We start from the raw sequence: 12,300 nt of genomic DNA, 5'->3' as shown, positions 1-12,300 counted from the left end.
TGGAAGAGTCTCTGTAAAACAGAGCGCTAAATGCAGGTCTTGAGTGTCTCCTAACCTGAGCGGAAACCTGAGGAAGTGTTTTGTGTAGCCGTGCAAGGTCTGTGGTCTCTGGGCGCGAATGGGCACGCTTGTCAGAACCGTGTGATCAACCTACTTAGTGCTCTCTGATGCATTTCCCGTTCAAAAGTGACACAACTGCAGCCAACTGCTTACAAGCATGATACACGGGAAGAAGAGAAAAGACTTTATTTGACTGTTTATTATAGACCACTTAAAAGTTTACCAGGATGCCAGTACTAAGACCTACAGGAAAAAATAGATGCGTATAACCTGTTTACCCAGCTTTTGTGTGCAGATTTCCCTCTTACTTCATGGAAGCTGTAATAATTTACACTCTGACTGTTCATTTTCCAGTAACATTTGTGTGTAGACCTAATTCCTGTCTGAACCAGAGGGATGAGTGAGGTGCTTATGATGATACATCTGCAATTGCTTCACTGGCCAGTACTAACGTGGCAGTAGACAGGACTGACTTCGGAGAGCTTTTCTTCCTCTGCTGTGCATGCGCGTGCTTGGACAACCACAGCCACCATTACCCGAAGGGTTCAGCATTCAGAATGCAGCACTGCAGGAAATGGTGGGCTGTTCCTGGTTTGTATAAAACCCTTAAACATGGGGAGTTTTCTCCTCACGTGAGAACTTGTAAGCAGCTTACTCAGATCTCCACTTGAGCTGCCCTTACATAACAATTAGTTTTCTAGAGGGCCCTTGGATTTGGCGCAGTTAGACTGTGAGTGAGCATTTTGTTAGTAGGCTGAGCTACAGAAGTGATTTGAGCACACGACTCTTGTTGCCACGGTAGAATTAATACCATTCGGACTTGCTTAAAAGGTGAGGTGACGTGCAGGGCTGCTTTTAAAGCGTGCTTGTGATTCGGTTCACGCTACTGTGAAGGCTTGTACCTGTAACTATAACAGAGTTTGGGCCAAAGTCGTGTTTAGCTAAGGAGAAAATGTGAGGAAGTAACACTGTACACAAAACACCTAATAGGAAGCCGCAGGCTAAACAAGTCTGTTAGGGCTGCCCAGTATGCCAGCTTGCAGTGGGAAAATTTATGATGGCGTAAACCTGCCACCCTTATTGTGGAGCCAATGGTTATCATGAAGCCCTGATCTGCGCAGCTACGATACCCATGGTTCAGGGCAAGATCAGCACCCATGTTTGTTTTGTGCAAACCTGAATGTACCAAACTTCTAAAAGCCTTGTAGATGCAGGTAGAACAAGATTACCTGAAAGCACAGCGCAAAGCAAAGCAAAATTCCCTCTCTGCCTGTGAAAAACAAACAAAAATGATACAGATTAGCTCTTTTCCTTCTGCGTTCTGCCTTACTCTGGGGTAACGACACTCCTTGCTCTGAGAACCCACAAGAGCTGTTCAAGCTGCTGCAAAAGAGATATTACACCTTCAGCCGCACAGAGATAGGTGGTGCATCTTCTCTGTGCTCAGTCACAAGACTGAAGCCATCTGTTCAGACAGTGTTCGTCCTTAAAGGAAAACATCTGCGTAGCAGGCATTCACTTCAGTAAGTCCACTCACTGGAGCTGTTAACAGCGGTAAAACAGAGAAGGCAAGCAGGACGGGGCAGGCTGACATCAGGAAAGGAGTCTGTGGCAGTCAAATCTCTGAGTCGGCAGCAGGGCCTCTGGGCATGAGCCATGCTGGGAAGGTCAATGCGCCACAGCTGGGGGCTGCTGTGTGACAGGGCCGGGAAGGGGGACATCGTGCAGCGGGAGGAGCAATTTTCCAGCCAGAAACTGTCCAGCACCATGTGCCTAAACTACTGGAATTAGCTCTATGGCTCCTCTGGTCCCACCTGCACCCCTCGTTCCAACTACCTGTGGTAAGTGAGCCATGCTGCTTCCTTTGCACACATTTCTAATGGCCTGAACAGAAGAAACGGGCACCTGCCTTGCGTTTGTCCTCAGGCCTCGCTCACTGACACAACCCCACCTTTCCCTGGCTGCTCCTTTTTCCAGCTCCCTCATGGCCCAGTCCTGTGTCTGGCTCCACGTGCAGGGCTCCTGCAGTCAGTTCTTTGAGGGAGAGGTGGCAAAATCAAGTTTAACCTGCCTGGGTTCACCCAACTCTGTCAAAGTGACTGTCAGACAGAGCCAGCATTTGCCAAGAGCTGCCAGGCAGATTCCTCTGTGCACTTGAACCAGGGAGAGTGACTCACAGCAGTTTGGTGTTAAGTGGCTATTAAACCTCAGTTTCCTGGGGAGCGAAGAAAGTGGTGGGGACACTTGGGAAACTCAGGACTGAGACCACAGCACATGTGCCATTGGGAAGGCATGACTCAGGTCAGCTCCACCCCATACCCAGCCTTTCTCAGTTAGAAAGTGGAGATAGAGGTGGTATTATCAGACTCAATTCCACTGCCCTTCCTTGTCACCTCCAGAATCTCCTGCAGGGTCTCCTGGCTTATGCAGCTGAGCTCCTGCAGGATCCGGAAGAAGTCGTTGCGGAACTTGACTCCGATGAAGGCGTAGAGGATGGGGTTGAGACAGCAGTGGGTGAAGCCAATGGCCTCTGTCACCATAATGGCCGTGTCTAACTGGTCTTCCAGGAGGCAGTCCTTGCTGAAGGTTTCCAGCTTGGTAAGTGTATTCAGAAAGATGACGATGTGGTACGGGCTCCAGCAGAGCAGGAACACGCCTGTCACCAGAATGGCTACTCTGACAGCCTTTTGCCTCTGCAGGCGCTGGGACTGGCACAGAGTCCTCACAATGGCCAGGTAGCAGTAACACATGACAAGCAGGGGCACAAAGAAGCCCACTGTGTGATACAGGAAGCGGGTCGCTAGCCATATGTTGTTGCCATGAATCCCAGCCTCTGGAAAATAGCAAATGCTGCGGTTGCTCTCATCTGTCCAGACTTCCATGAAGATGAGATCAGGTAAGGTCAAGAGCAAGGAGCAGAGCCAGACGCCCATGCAGGTGAGGTGAATGGAGCGAGCTCTACGTTTCCGGTAGGTGTGGATTGCGTACACGATGGCCAGATAGCGGTCCACGGCGATGCATCCCAGCAGCATGCTACTGCAATAGAAGTTGATCTTGTGCACAGCGCTAAGGATCTTGCAGAGGAAAGTCCCAAACACCCACCCAGCCAAGCTCTCTACCACACTGAAGGGGAAGGTAAGCAACAGTGCCAGGTTGGCCAGGGTGAGGTGGAAGAGGAAGTTTTCAGTGGTAGTGCGAGACCGCTTGAACCTCTCTAGTATGACCAGGACCAGGGCGTTGCCTACAGTTCCCAACACAAACATCAGCAGATAAACGAGGGGCATGAAGATCTTTCTGAAAGGATCTCTCTGGTTGCCAACCACAGATGAGGCTGGGTTGAAGCAGAAGTAGCCGTCCAGAGAAGGGGTGGTGTTCTCAGCTTCATAGTAGCCACTTAACTCCACCTGGCTCTGGGGAACAGAGAGAGAGTCTGGTTACAGGAGGGGAGCTTCTGTGCAGAAAAAGTCCAGTCCATTGACTGCACCTGACAGGACTGGCAGGCAGGCATGGAGCACAGCATCCCCCAGTCCTGCCACCTGGCTGTGCTGCCTGTTGGCAGGAGGAGATGGTGCTTGCCCTCAGTGCAATGGCCTGGAGGTTCCTGCAGTGCCCAGTGCCCGGCAGCACAGTAGTGCGTGGAGAGGGTTGCCCTGATTTCTAAAAGTGGGGCTGCTTCTATCCCCTGTTGCTAGGCTTTTAACTAACATATTTTGGGATGTTCTGGTAGCTAGAGAAGCAGTTCGTCTTTTGCCTCTTGCCGAGCTGGCCCCTGGTGGCAGCCGCCTTGCTGCCCAGTGCAGAACTCTGCTTTTCTCAGCCTCCCCGATTTGTCCAGCTGCCGGTGGCACAGGCTGGGCATACCCGACTCACTCAGGTACTCTGATCCCTTCCTTTCTGCTGCTCCCTCTTCGCCCTTCTCTGACCGCTGTAGGGACTTTCTGAGGAGGGCTGTGCAGTACCAAGAGAAGCACACTGGGCTGCCGCAGTGTGCTGCCTCGCTTGCTCTGAAGGGAGCTCTGCTCGGAGAGGTGACCCTGGGGACCTCAGAGCTGCCAGAGGCAGCACTGCAGAGCCAGGACAGCAGCTGCACGTGCGCAGGAGTGCTAGGAATTGCTCTCCACCCATGCAGAGAAAGTCCTGGCACAGGTGTTCAAGCACGGCTTGGAGCAGTGCATCTGAGGTACCTCAGCTCCATGGATGTAGCGAGGAGAGAAATTTGCTGTCTTGGTAAACCCCGTGGTTGGGCACCAATCACAGACAGTGCAGTAAAGGCAGTCTGAAAACAGCCCCTCAGACTTGGGTAGACACCCGGCAAGGGAAGCGAGACGGAGCTGCCGCAGCTGGGATTTGCACGGGCCTGGGGTAGCTCCCAGCCAGGCAAAGGGTGTGCACTCCGAGCTGCGATGAAATGCGAGCCCAGCAGCTTGGTGAGCTGGCTGCCATGCGAGGCGAGACCACCACCAGCCGGTAGGTGCAGACCCTAGGCACTTTGCAGAAGCTGAGTACCCACAAAAGCAAAGGGCTGAGATGTCGCCAAGCAGGGAGAAGAGCAGCACTGGAGGCTCATGGCAGGTTCAGATGCTACTGACAAAATGGGAAGAGCTCCTCAGCAGTTACTCTGAGCTCCCCCACCCACACCCTCTCTGGAGACTAGCACTGAGACTACAGCTTCAACCACAGCGGAAGTCTCTGCTTGCTGCTTTCATACCTTTCACTGCCAGCTGTAGCCGCTTGCACCTGCTGTTCCTTCCCCCATCGGCCAAAGTTCCCAGCTAAAAATATTAGCCCCCCCTCCTTGAAACAGTTTTAGATCTAATTTTATTTATTTATGGGCACTTTCCCCCACCCACCCCAACGTGTGCTGGCGAGCCACATGACTGAAGAGCCTTGTGCTGCCCCAGCTGGAAAAGGGTGATGGTGTGCATCTCTCTTAGAAGGTCTTCCTTAGGCAGTGTGCTGGCCACCTCTGCATATTGTTGCCTGGGGTAAAGAAGTGGCATTGCTGAGGCAGTGTTCACCTCTAACTGCTTTGTTTTGCTAGAACCACTTACATGCTGCAGTCATATGCACAAAGAATAGCTATGTTTCCAGTTCATCTCATGCCTGTGAAGACTGGGGATTACTGCTAAAGGGAAAAGCCTTGAGAAAACCCTCCCAATCTCTTCTCTTCCTGTGCTGAGAGTGTTTCCTATCTAGCACCTACATAGGCACTGTGTTGGGAGCTAGCAATACACACAGAAATGTGGTGATTTGTTGGCCAGGGCAAGATCCTTGAACCCGAAGCAGGCCAGTGCCAGGGGACTTTCTCAGTCATCCTGCAGCTACATGACCTGTGGCTTGATAGAGGCATCCTTGGTGCAGCAGGGGCTCCTGTTTCTAAGCGTCTTTGGCCATGTGCAACAACAGCTGTTATTCTATGCTTGCGGTATTGTGGATATAGTGCGCCCGCAGCCGAGTGCCTTTGAAGTTCCTTCTCAATGATGTCCCCTCCCACCGCACAAAACCTCAAACCAAAAATCTTTGCAGTTTGGCACGGAGAGCTGCTCAGAGCTCGGGGGTGACCATGCTGAAAAACACCAAAGGAAATATGTGCTTGAATGAAAGCAGAGAGAGCCTGGAAGGTTCAAGGTCTAAAGGGAAATGGGAAAAGATGTGCAGTGGCTGGGCCAACTGCTGGAGTGATGCCCGGTGTTGCATCGGGCGCTTCTGTAGCACAGATTGCTAAGCGCCTTCATCTACGGAGCGTTTTGCAGCATCACCTTATAGTCAGAGCGGGAGAGGCACAGGCTCAGTGCCACTATCAGGCACCATCTGATTGCTGATAAGATGACAGGTAGGGCTTTTACTGTAAGCTACTCGCCTCTGTCAGGGGAAACGTGCACTGAGCTGTGTCTAAGACGTCCTCTCATGTGCATCTCCGAGCGACGAGTGTGGGTGGGAGGGGACAGACACTAACTTGAGACAAACATGAGACTGTAAAAAGCAAGAGTCCAGGCTGAGATGGGAAGGGCAGGGATCGAAGTGGCAGGAGAAACCCCGACCGTGACAAGCCAAGGCTTTGGTGCTCTCTGCTGTGATTCTCGTTTCTAGGACTGGAAGCAGGGGGTGGCTGCTGCTTGTGCTTGCCACTCGCTGCTGCTTCAGAGATCTGCTCTGGGATGGATCATACAGAAGGGAAGTGTGTGCCTGCCAGCAGGCTTTGCACAGGTCTCCTGCAATACAGTAGCAGCCAGAGACCGGGGGGGGGGGAGGAGGGGGCGCAAAGTATGGCCTTTCCCTGTAACCGAGCAGCACCGTGTATGCCAGGAGCCATGACAGTGGGAAGTACGTTCTTCCATGCTCTTTGTCCAGGGATCCTGTTTTTCCCCTCCAACCCACATTTCCAAGGCAGTCAGGTCTCTGAATGTCAGCTCTTTTCCTCAGTTCCCTGCAACTGCCAACAGCCAAAGCAGCTGGCTGTAAAAGAGAAGCACCTTGCACACTCTTAGGGATTTTCCACGTGACTCATTCCCTTCTAGTCGGTGCCAGGGCCTGGAGAAGCATATTTCAGTCCCAAGGAATTAAAATTGAAACTCCTCACATCAGCATGGAATGCTGCAAGTTACTGACAGTTTCTGTTCCTCGTGTCCCTGGCTGTTGAACTAAGGGAAATGGATGAAGAAAAGCAAAGCTTGTTGCAAAGCCACATCCCTGAAATGCAAGTGCCTGCATGGCTCTTGAGTCACGTCAGTCTCACCAGAACAAAAACTGACCTTCAGCACCTCATGGCACATTGTGAAGCTCTCAGTAGTCTTTCTGCAATTTGATTCCCTAACGTGCAGCTGAGAAAGGTTAAACTGGCAACAATTTTTTTTCTACAGAGGAATGGAGGTAAAGGTTTTGGTATGTCACATCTCCATAACGTTATGTGGATAACTAGTCCTGTGTAGAACCCGATTTTCAACTCGGCCCTTGCTGTATGTGCTGGGCAGTGCTGAGGTAAAGGCGCTTCCATTACAGCTGCTCTGATCGTTTTCATTCCACATTTGGACTATTGGTCAATGGCTCCTTTGCTGCTGGCATGCTGGGAGCCATATGGGGGAGGTTTATATCGCTGCCGTGATGTAACTGGCAGGAGGCCTTTGCTGCAGCCCTCTCAGGATGGGCTGTTGATGCAACAACAAAGTACAAGTAGGGCAACGTACAGCACTGCCAAAGCAAATGTGGCATGGCTCATGTGTGACCCACATAGCCTCTTCCAGAGAGGGAGACAAACCAGGTGCTCTCGGGAAAGGGAGAGGGGAAATGGGTGTTGCAAACTCCCAGCCTATGAGATCTGAGAAAAGATATGGAAATGTGCTTAGTGCAGCGCATGTCTGGTCACCCTTGGCCCCCAAATTAGCTGAATTTCTCCTTTCAGGTGGGGTCTCTTTTATAATTTGAAATGATTTACAGTGGAGGAAAAGCTGCTAACCTAAGGTTCTGGGAATATTGTACACAAGGAACAAATCCCAGCATTGCTTAATTTCCCTGTGTTCAAAACTACATTGTTTTGCCACGAACAGCTTCTGGTTTTCAGCCTGTGACATGCTGATGGCAGATGGACAGCCCAGTTAATCTCAGCTGATTTTCTGTTTGCAGGGCAGATTCCAGTGGAGAGTCCAGAGGAAGGGATGAACCCACATGGAGATGAGAAAGTGGGTTTGGGCTGAACCTCTCACCAAACAGTGCTGCCACTGAATGGCAGCGGAGCTCAGCAAGGATGCCCTCCGCAAAGAACTCCAAAGGAAACACGAATGCTTCACAGAGGATTTGTAGACTAGGTGAATCAGAAAAAAATGATGCTTCTAGGAGCTTCTTCTCACTCTTCTCCAGTGTGTGAGGAAAAAGAAGGGATAGAAAAACTGGGAAAACTTAAGATTACCTTTTTTCTTTCAACAGAAACTAAACAAAATTTGAGGTTTTCTGCAGAGAGCCACTGTATTAAAATACAAACTCTGAGTTGCCACATTGGACAGACAGCCTAATGAGAGCATGGCTGCATGCTTCCCCTTGGATAGCATGATATTTTCTAGAAGATACAGCTGTTGTCTTTCACTTATAGACTTAGGGGAGAGCACTACAGGGCAGACGGTATGGTGTTGTCAGTCCCGATGAGAAGTATTTGCAATTTATCTTCCCCTTTAAAGTTCCTCTCTTATAAATGCACTGTGTATTCCTCTTTCAGCAGGATCAAAGGCAGCCTGCTCCTGGAGAAAGCAAGCAGGGGTAGGAGCGTATAGAGTCACACAAAGGCTTTTCACACGCAGAGGGAAATCACTGTGGCTTGCCCTGTTATTCCTGTTATTTAAAGATACTACATGAGATTTCCAGGGCTTTGCACTGTGCACAGTCATTTATGGCACTGAGAATCGCTACAAAATGCTAGCGACTCTGAATCTGAGTGTTTTACGCCCACATTGTGTCGATGTGAATGACTGCACAAAGAGCAAGGCGACAGCCAGCGAAGACCACTTTCTCCGTCGGATCCTGAGGAGGAGCTCTCTCAGACAGGCTGGCAGCACAGGACAGAGCGTCCGGCCGTCCACATGACCCTTCTGGCCCTTCCGGCAGGGGCTGCCATCTCGGCCCCCACACGAGGACAGCGCTCGGGCTCAGCACATGTGAAAGCACTTTAAACATATGGTTCCAGTAGCTATGCAACTTCCTACAGGGGAATATCTTACATCCTTAGGCCATGCTAGCTACCACGGCATTACACTGGCTCAGCATCATTGCTTGCAGTCCCTCATCAGCCAAGTCCAGAATTAAGGGACACAAGCTCCAGTAGCATGGCGTGACTGGCTCAAGGTCCATCTCTCCTAAAAGGATGAGGCGGAAGCCAGACACGCAGAAAGTCTGGTCCCTGAGGCCACCCAGCTTTACCTGCTCCCCCAGCTATCCGCTCTGCCGAGCAGAACTAGGTCCGACTCACCAAGTCGTAGGTCTCTGAGGAGTAGCTGACAGGCCCCATGGTTTCAGGGGCAGGATCTCTCTCCTCCAGCAGTTTCAGCAAAAGTTCTTCTTTTCTGGGGTGGAGTTAGTCATTTAAGTGAGCGGGGAGGGACCCAGCCTGTAAGAATGGAGTATTTGCAAGGCAAATGAGCTCCACACATAGAGTGACCTATCATCTGATGAGAAGGTTAGTATCTAGCTTGATCATCTTTGGTTTAAAGTGTTGTACGTTGAGTTTTAGGGTAAAGCGTGAGGGTGAGGCGTTGAGTTTAGGGTAAAGTTGAGGTGATGCTTCCTTTGATCTCTAACAACGAAGCCCCAAAGCATGTGTTAGCTCTTCCATGCAGACATCAAGGGCTCATGGCAACTGCCTTCCTCAGGGCCTAAAGCCAGAAAAACCCGGCAGGGTTTGCAGAGCAAGGTGCTGAGGGGACGATATTACAAGAAATCTGCCCAGGTTCGGGCAACTTACTTTCTGGCACTATGCAAGATGGTCAAAATGCCCAAGGAAATGCAGAAGTCTGCTCTGCATGGCCATTGCACTCTGCCTCTGGCTCCTACTATCTGCTGGAGCCTCAGGGACCTGCAGCTGTTTTTCTTCTCCTTTTCCTGATGGGACTTCAATTAGCGGAGGAGGGAGCTCCTCTGGGGAGCACCATTTGATTGGATTTGTTCTTTGGGGAGCCGGTGACCCTGACCTGGCAGAGGAGCGCCCTGAGGCGGCTGTGAGCAGAGATGCGGCTGCCCTGGGGATGGTACCATCATTCCTCCCTGTGTCACGGAGGGTGCTCCGCGGGCACTTGCCCGTGCTCTGGGCAGCGCTCCGGCATGGGAGGACACGGAGCAGTGGCAGGAGGGAGGACGTGGGCGGCAGGTGTGCTCGGCTTGGCGGGGTGCCCTGCCTGAGCCAGCCCGTGGGACTGGCGTGCTCCACACAGCCCTTCCTTGGAGGGGGAGCCCATCCCAAAGCGAGAGGCACGAGCAGTTTAAATCATGATCACACAGTACACGGACTAGATGATTGCTGCCACACAGATGTGACCTAGAGGATCCAGGTGTTGCTGCGATGTGAAATGCAGGAAATGGGATATGAAAGAAAGAGCATGGAAGAAAAATAAACAAAGAGAAAGGAAGTTCAGATTTAAAGTCATGTCACTTCAGAGGATGCCAGTGGGTGGGCAGCATATTACGGAAGAAAAGCTTACAAGGGTTCAGAGGTAAATATCTGAGGGATGCTTTGGTGTTTGCCCGTGGGAGCTCCTGGCTGAGCTCTGGGTCTGCACCGCAGGTGCCTCTCATTGCAGAGCTGCTCTAGTGTTCCCACTAGCACAAAACTATGCCACCTTGTGTAAGGTATTCTGCTAACGCTGAATTACACAGATTGGAATAAGGAGGATAAACACACTCTCAGCTTGAATGCAATTGTTCCTCTGGGTATAATTGACACACATCTACTGACCAGCTTACGGCAACCTCCGTTGTCCTCCTGAGCTACGCTCAAGAAGCCCAGCTCGCCTCTTGCTGCTCAGTCTCCTCACACCTGATGGTTTCTGGTCATCTTACTCGCTGTTACCCTAACTAAGCAAGCCGTGCGCTGCCCACGCATAGTAAATATGTTACTCATATTTACTAATGTGCTACCTAGGTTGTCGTTTATTCTTTTTCTTAACATTACTGCAGACTGTATTTCCTGTAAATCTCATGGCAAAGTAGGATGCTTAGACCCGCCAGGAGTTCAACTGAAATGCTGCGCTGGCCACAGCAGGGTCTGGAACGCAAGCAGGCCCTGGAGAAATCAGCAGCGGTCCTGGGGGAAGAGGCCGCACGGTTCCTGCTGCTGGGAACTGGCCCCCAATGCATCCCTGGATTCTGCTTGGGCAAGGATCAGGCCACCAGGCAGCCAGCTGGCATGGTGTGGATGAGGTGAGGTACAGCCTGGCCTTCAAAGGCACAAAACCGGTCTTTTCAGATTTCTTTCTCTCTTGTGCTGCTTGGAACAGAGGCTTTACCAAGACGGAGGGACAAGCTCAGCTCAAGGGAGGCTGAAAACGCCCCTTCACACTACGGGAGCCCTCCGTACTCCAGGGAACGATGTCTGGCACCTTCCTCCAGCTGCAAGAGCACGCGGCAGCAGCCAGCTGAGGGCTCCTGGGGCCATGGAGTTGCCTGGGTGGTTGGCTGCTGCGGAAGCAGGGCTTAGTTCACACTGCCCCTCCTGCATGGCGCCCAGAGCTGCTGCTCCTTCCCAAGAGCAGCGGCTAATCCCGAATCCCAAGGAAGCTCAGCAGCTGGAAATCAAAGGGCAACAGGCACGAGCTGGGGGCACGTCCCATGCACAGAGGCACTCAGAGGCACCATTTCTATCAATACACTGGAGGGGAGCAAGAATTTTGGCTGCATGGTTTTGTAAAATTGATCAAAGACAAGCTGCTTCCCTTTGCATTAAAAGGAAATACAACAGAAGAAAGTCTGTAACTGAGATTCTCTGCTTCTGACTGACACTTTCATGGGGGTTGCACCTTTCTGGAATCACCATAGCTTGGCCCCAGCTACACTTGGCAAGATATACTAAAATACTTAAAAAAAAAAAAAAAAAAAAAGAAAGAAAGAAAAAAAAAGGAGAGTGAGAGAATTTTCATTGTTGTTATTTCACAGGGAGAAAACAGAGCAGCAGCACACTGTGCATGTGTTTTCCAGTTGAGCATAGGGACAAACACAGATCTAAAAATGGCTGTAAAATGTGATGGTCTGGAAAAAAACAGCAACATGAAGAAAACAAATGGGTTTCCATGTTTCTTTGTGTCAGCTTGGAAAAATTGAAACAAACATTTGGCAGGAAAAGACTGAAATAACGTCAGAATTGACAGAATTTTAGGCTAGTGTTTAAGATTACATTAATGCTGTGCTTCAATTCTTCAAAATCTTTGTATGAATACTAAATATAACAAAAAGAAATAACTATTTCAAACATGTAATATCTGAGTCTAGCTCCCACATGCTGTGGGTTAGTTTCCTATCATTCTAACAACTACATGATGAAGTCACATGAGGCTTTTTCTCAGGAAACAGATTTTTTTGGTAGCTCTGATATTAGGTCAGCGATAGAGTCTGCTTCTTTTAACCAGAGAAGTCATCAAGGCTAGTGGTTTCTGTTTTTGGTGTTACATTCCCCTCTCCTCCCTATTTTAGGGATCTGTAAATAGACAACAATACTTTGGTAGCTTCAGATGCAAGTGCAGCTTCATCATCAAAGCACTATATGCATGT

At 50.4% G+C, this 12,300-nt stretch overlaps 1 protein-coding gene across 1 annotated transcript; it reads right to left on the bottom strand.

Moving 5' to 3' along the window:
• Positions 1–2,393: 2,393 nt before the first annotated feature.
• On the bottom strand, positions 2,394–9,052 carry CXCR5 (C-X-C motif chemokine receptor 5). Its single transcript, XM_062594643.1, has 2 exons — positions 9,014–9,052; positions 2,394–3,470 (listed from the first exon to the last, which is right to left on the bottom strand). Exons 1-2 carry the CDS (start codon positions 9,050–9,052, stop codon positions 2,394–2,396), a joined length of 1,116 nt encoding a protein of 371 aa, XP_062450627.1.
• Positions 9,053–12,300: the final 3,248 nt, after the last annotated feature.

The sequence above is a fragment of the Rhea pennata genome, chromosome 24 (assembly GCF_028389875.1).
Source record: "Rhea pennata isolate bPtePen1 chromosome 24, bPtePen1.pri, whole genome shotgun sequence".
In the NCBI taxonomy this organism is placed as follows: Eukaryota; Metazoa; Chordata; class Aves; order Rheiformes; family Rheidae; genus Rhea; species Rhea pennata.
The sequence above is the reverse complement of the archived record's forward strand: the minus strand, read 5'-3'. Positions and strand labels throughout refer to the sequence as shown.

What these genes read in the sequence shown, in the direction of transcription:
- CXCR5 (XM_062594643.1), bottom strand. Translation starts at nt 9,052, where the DNA reads ATGGGGCCTGTCAGCTACTCCTCAGAGACCTACGACTTG. An exon ending in CCTCAGAGACCTACGACTTG is followed by an intron (nt 3,471 to 9,013) that starts GTGAGTCGGACC and finishes TCTGTTCCCCAG; the next exon opens with AGCCAGGTGGAGTTAAGTGG.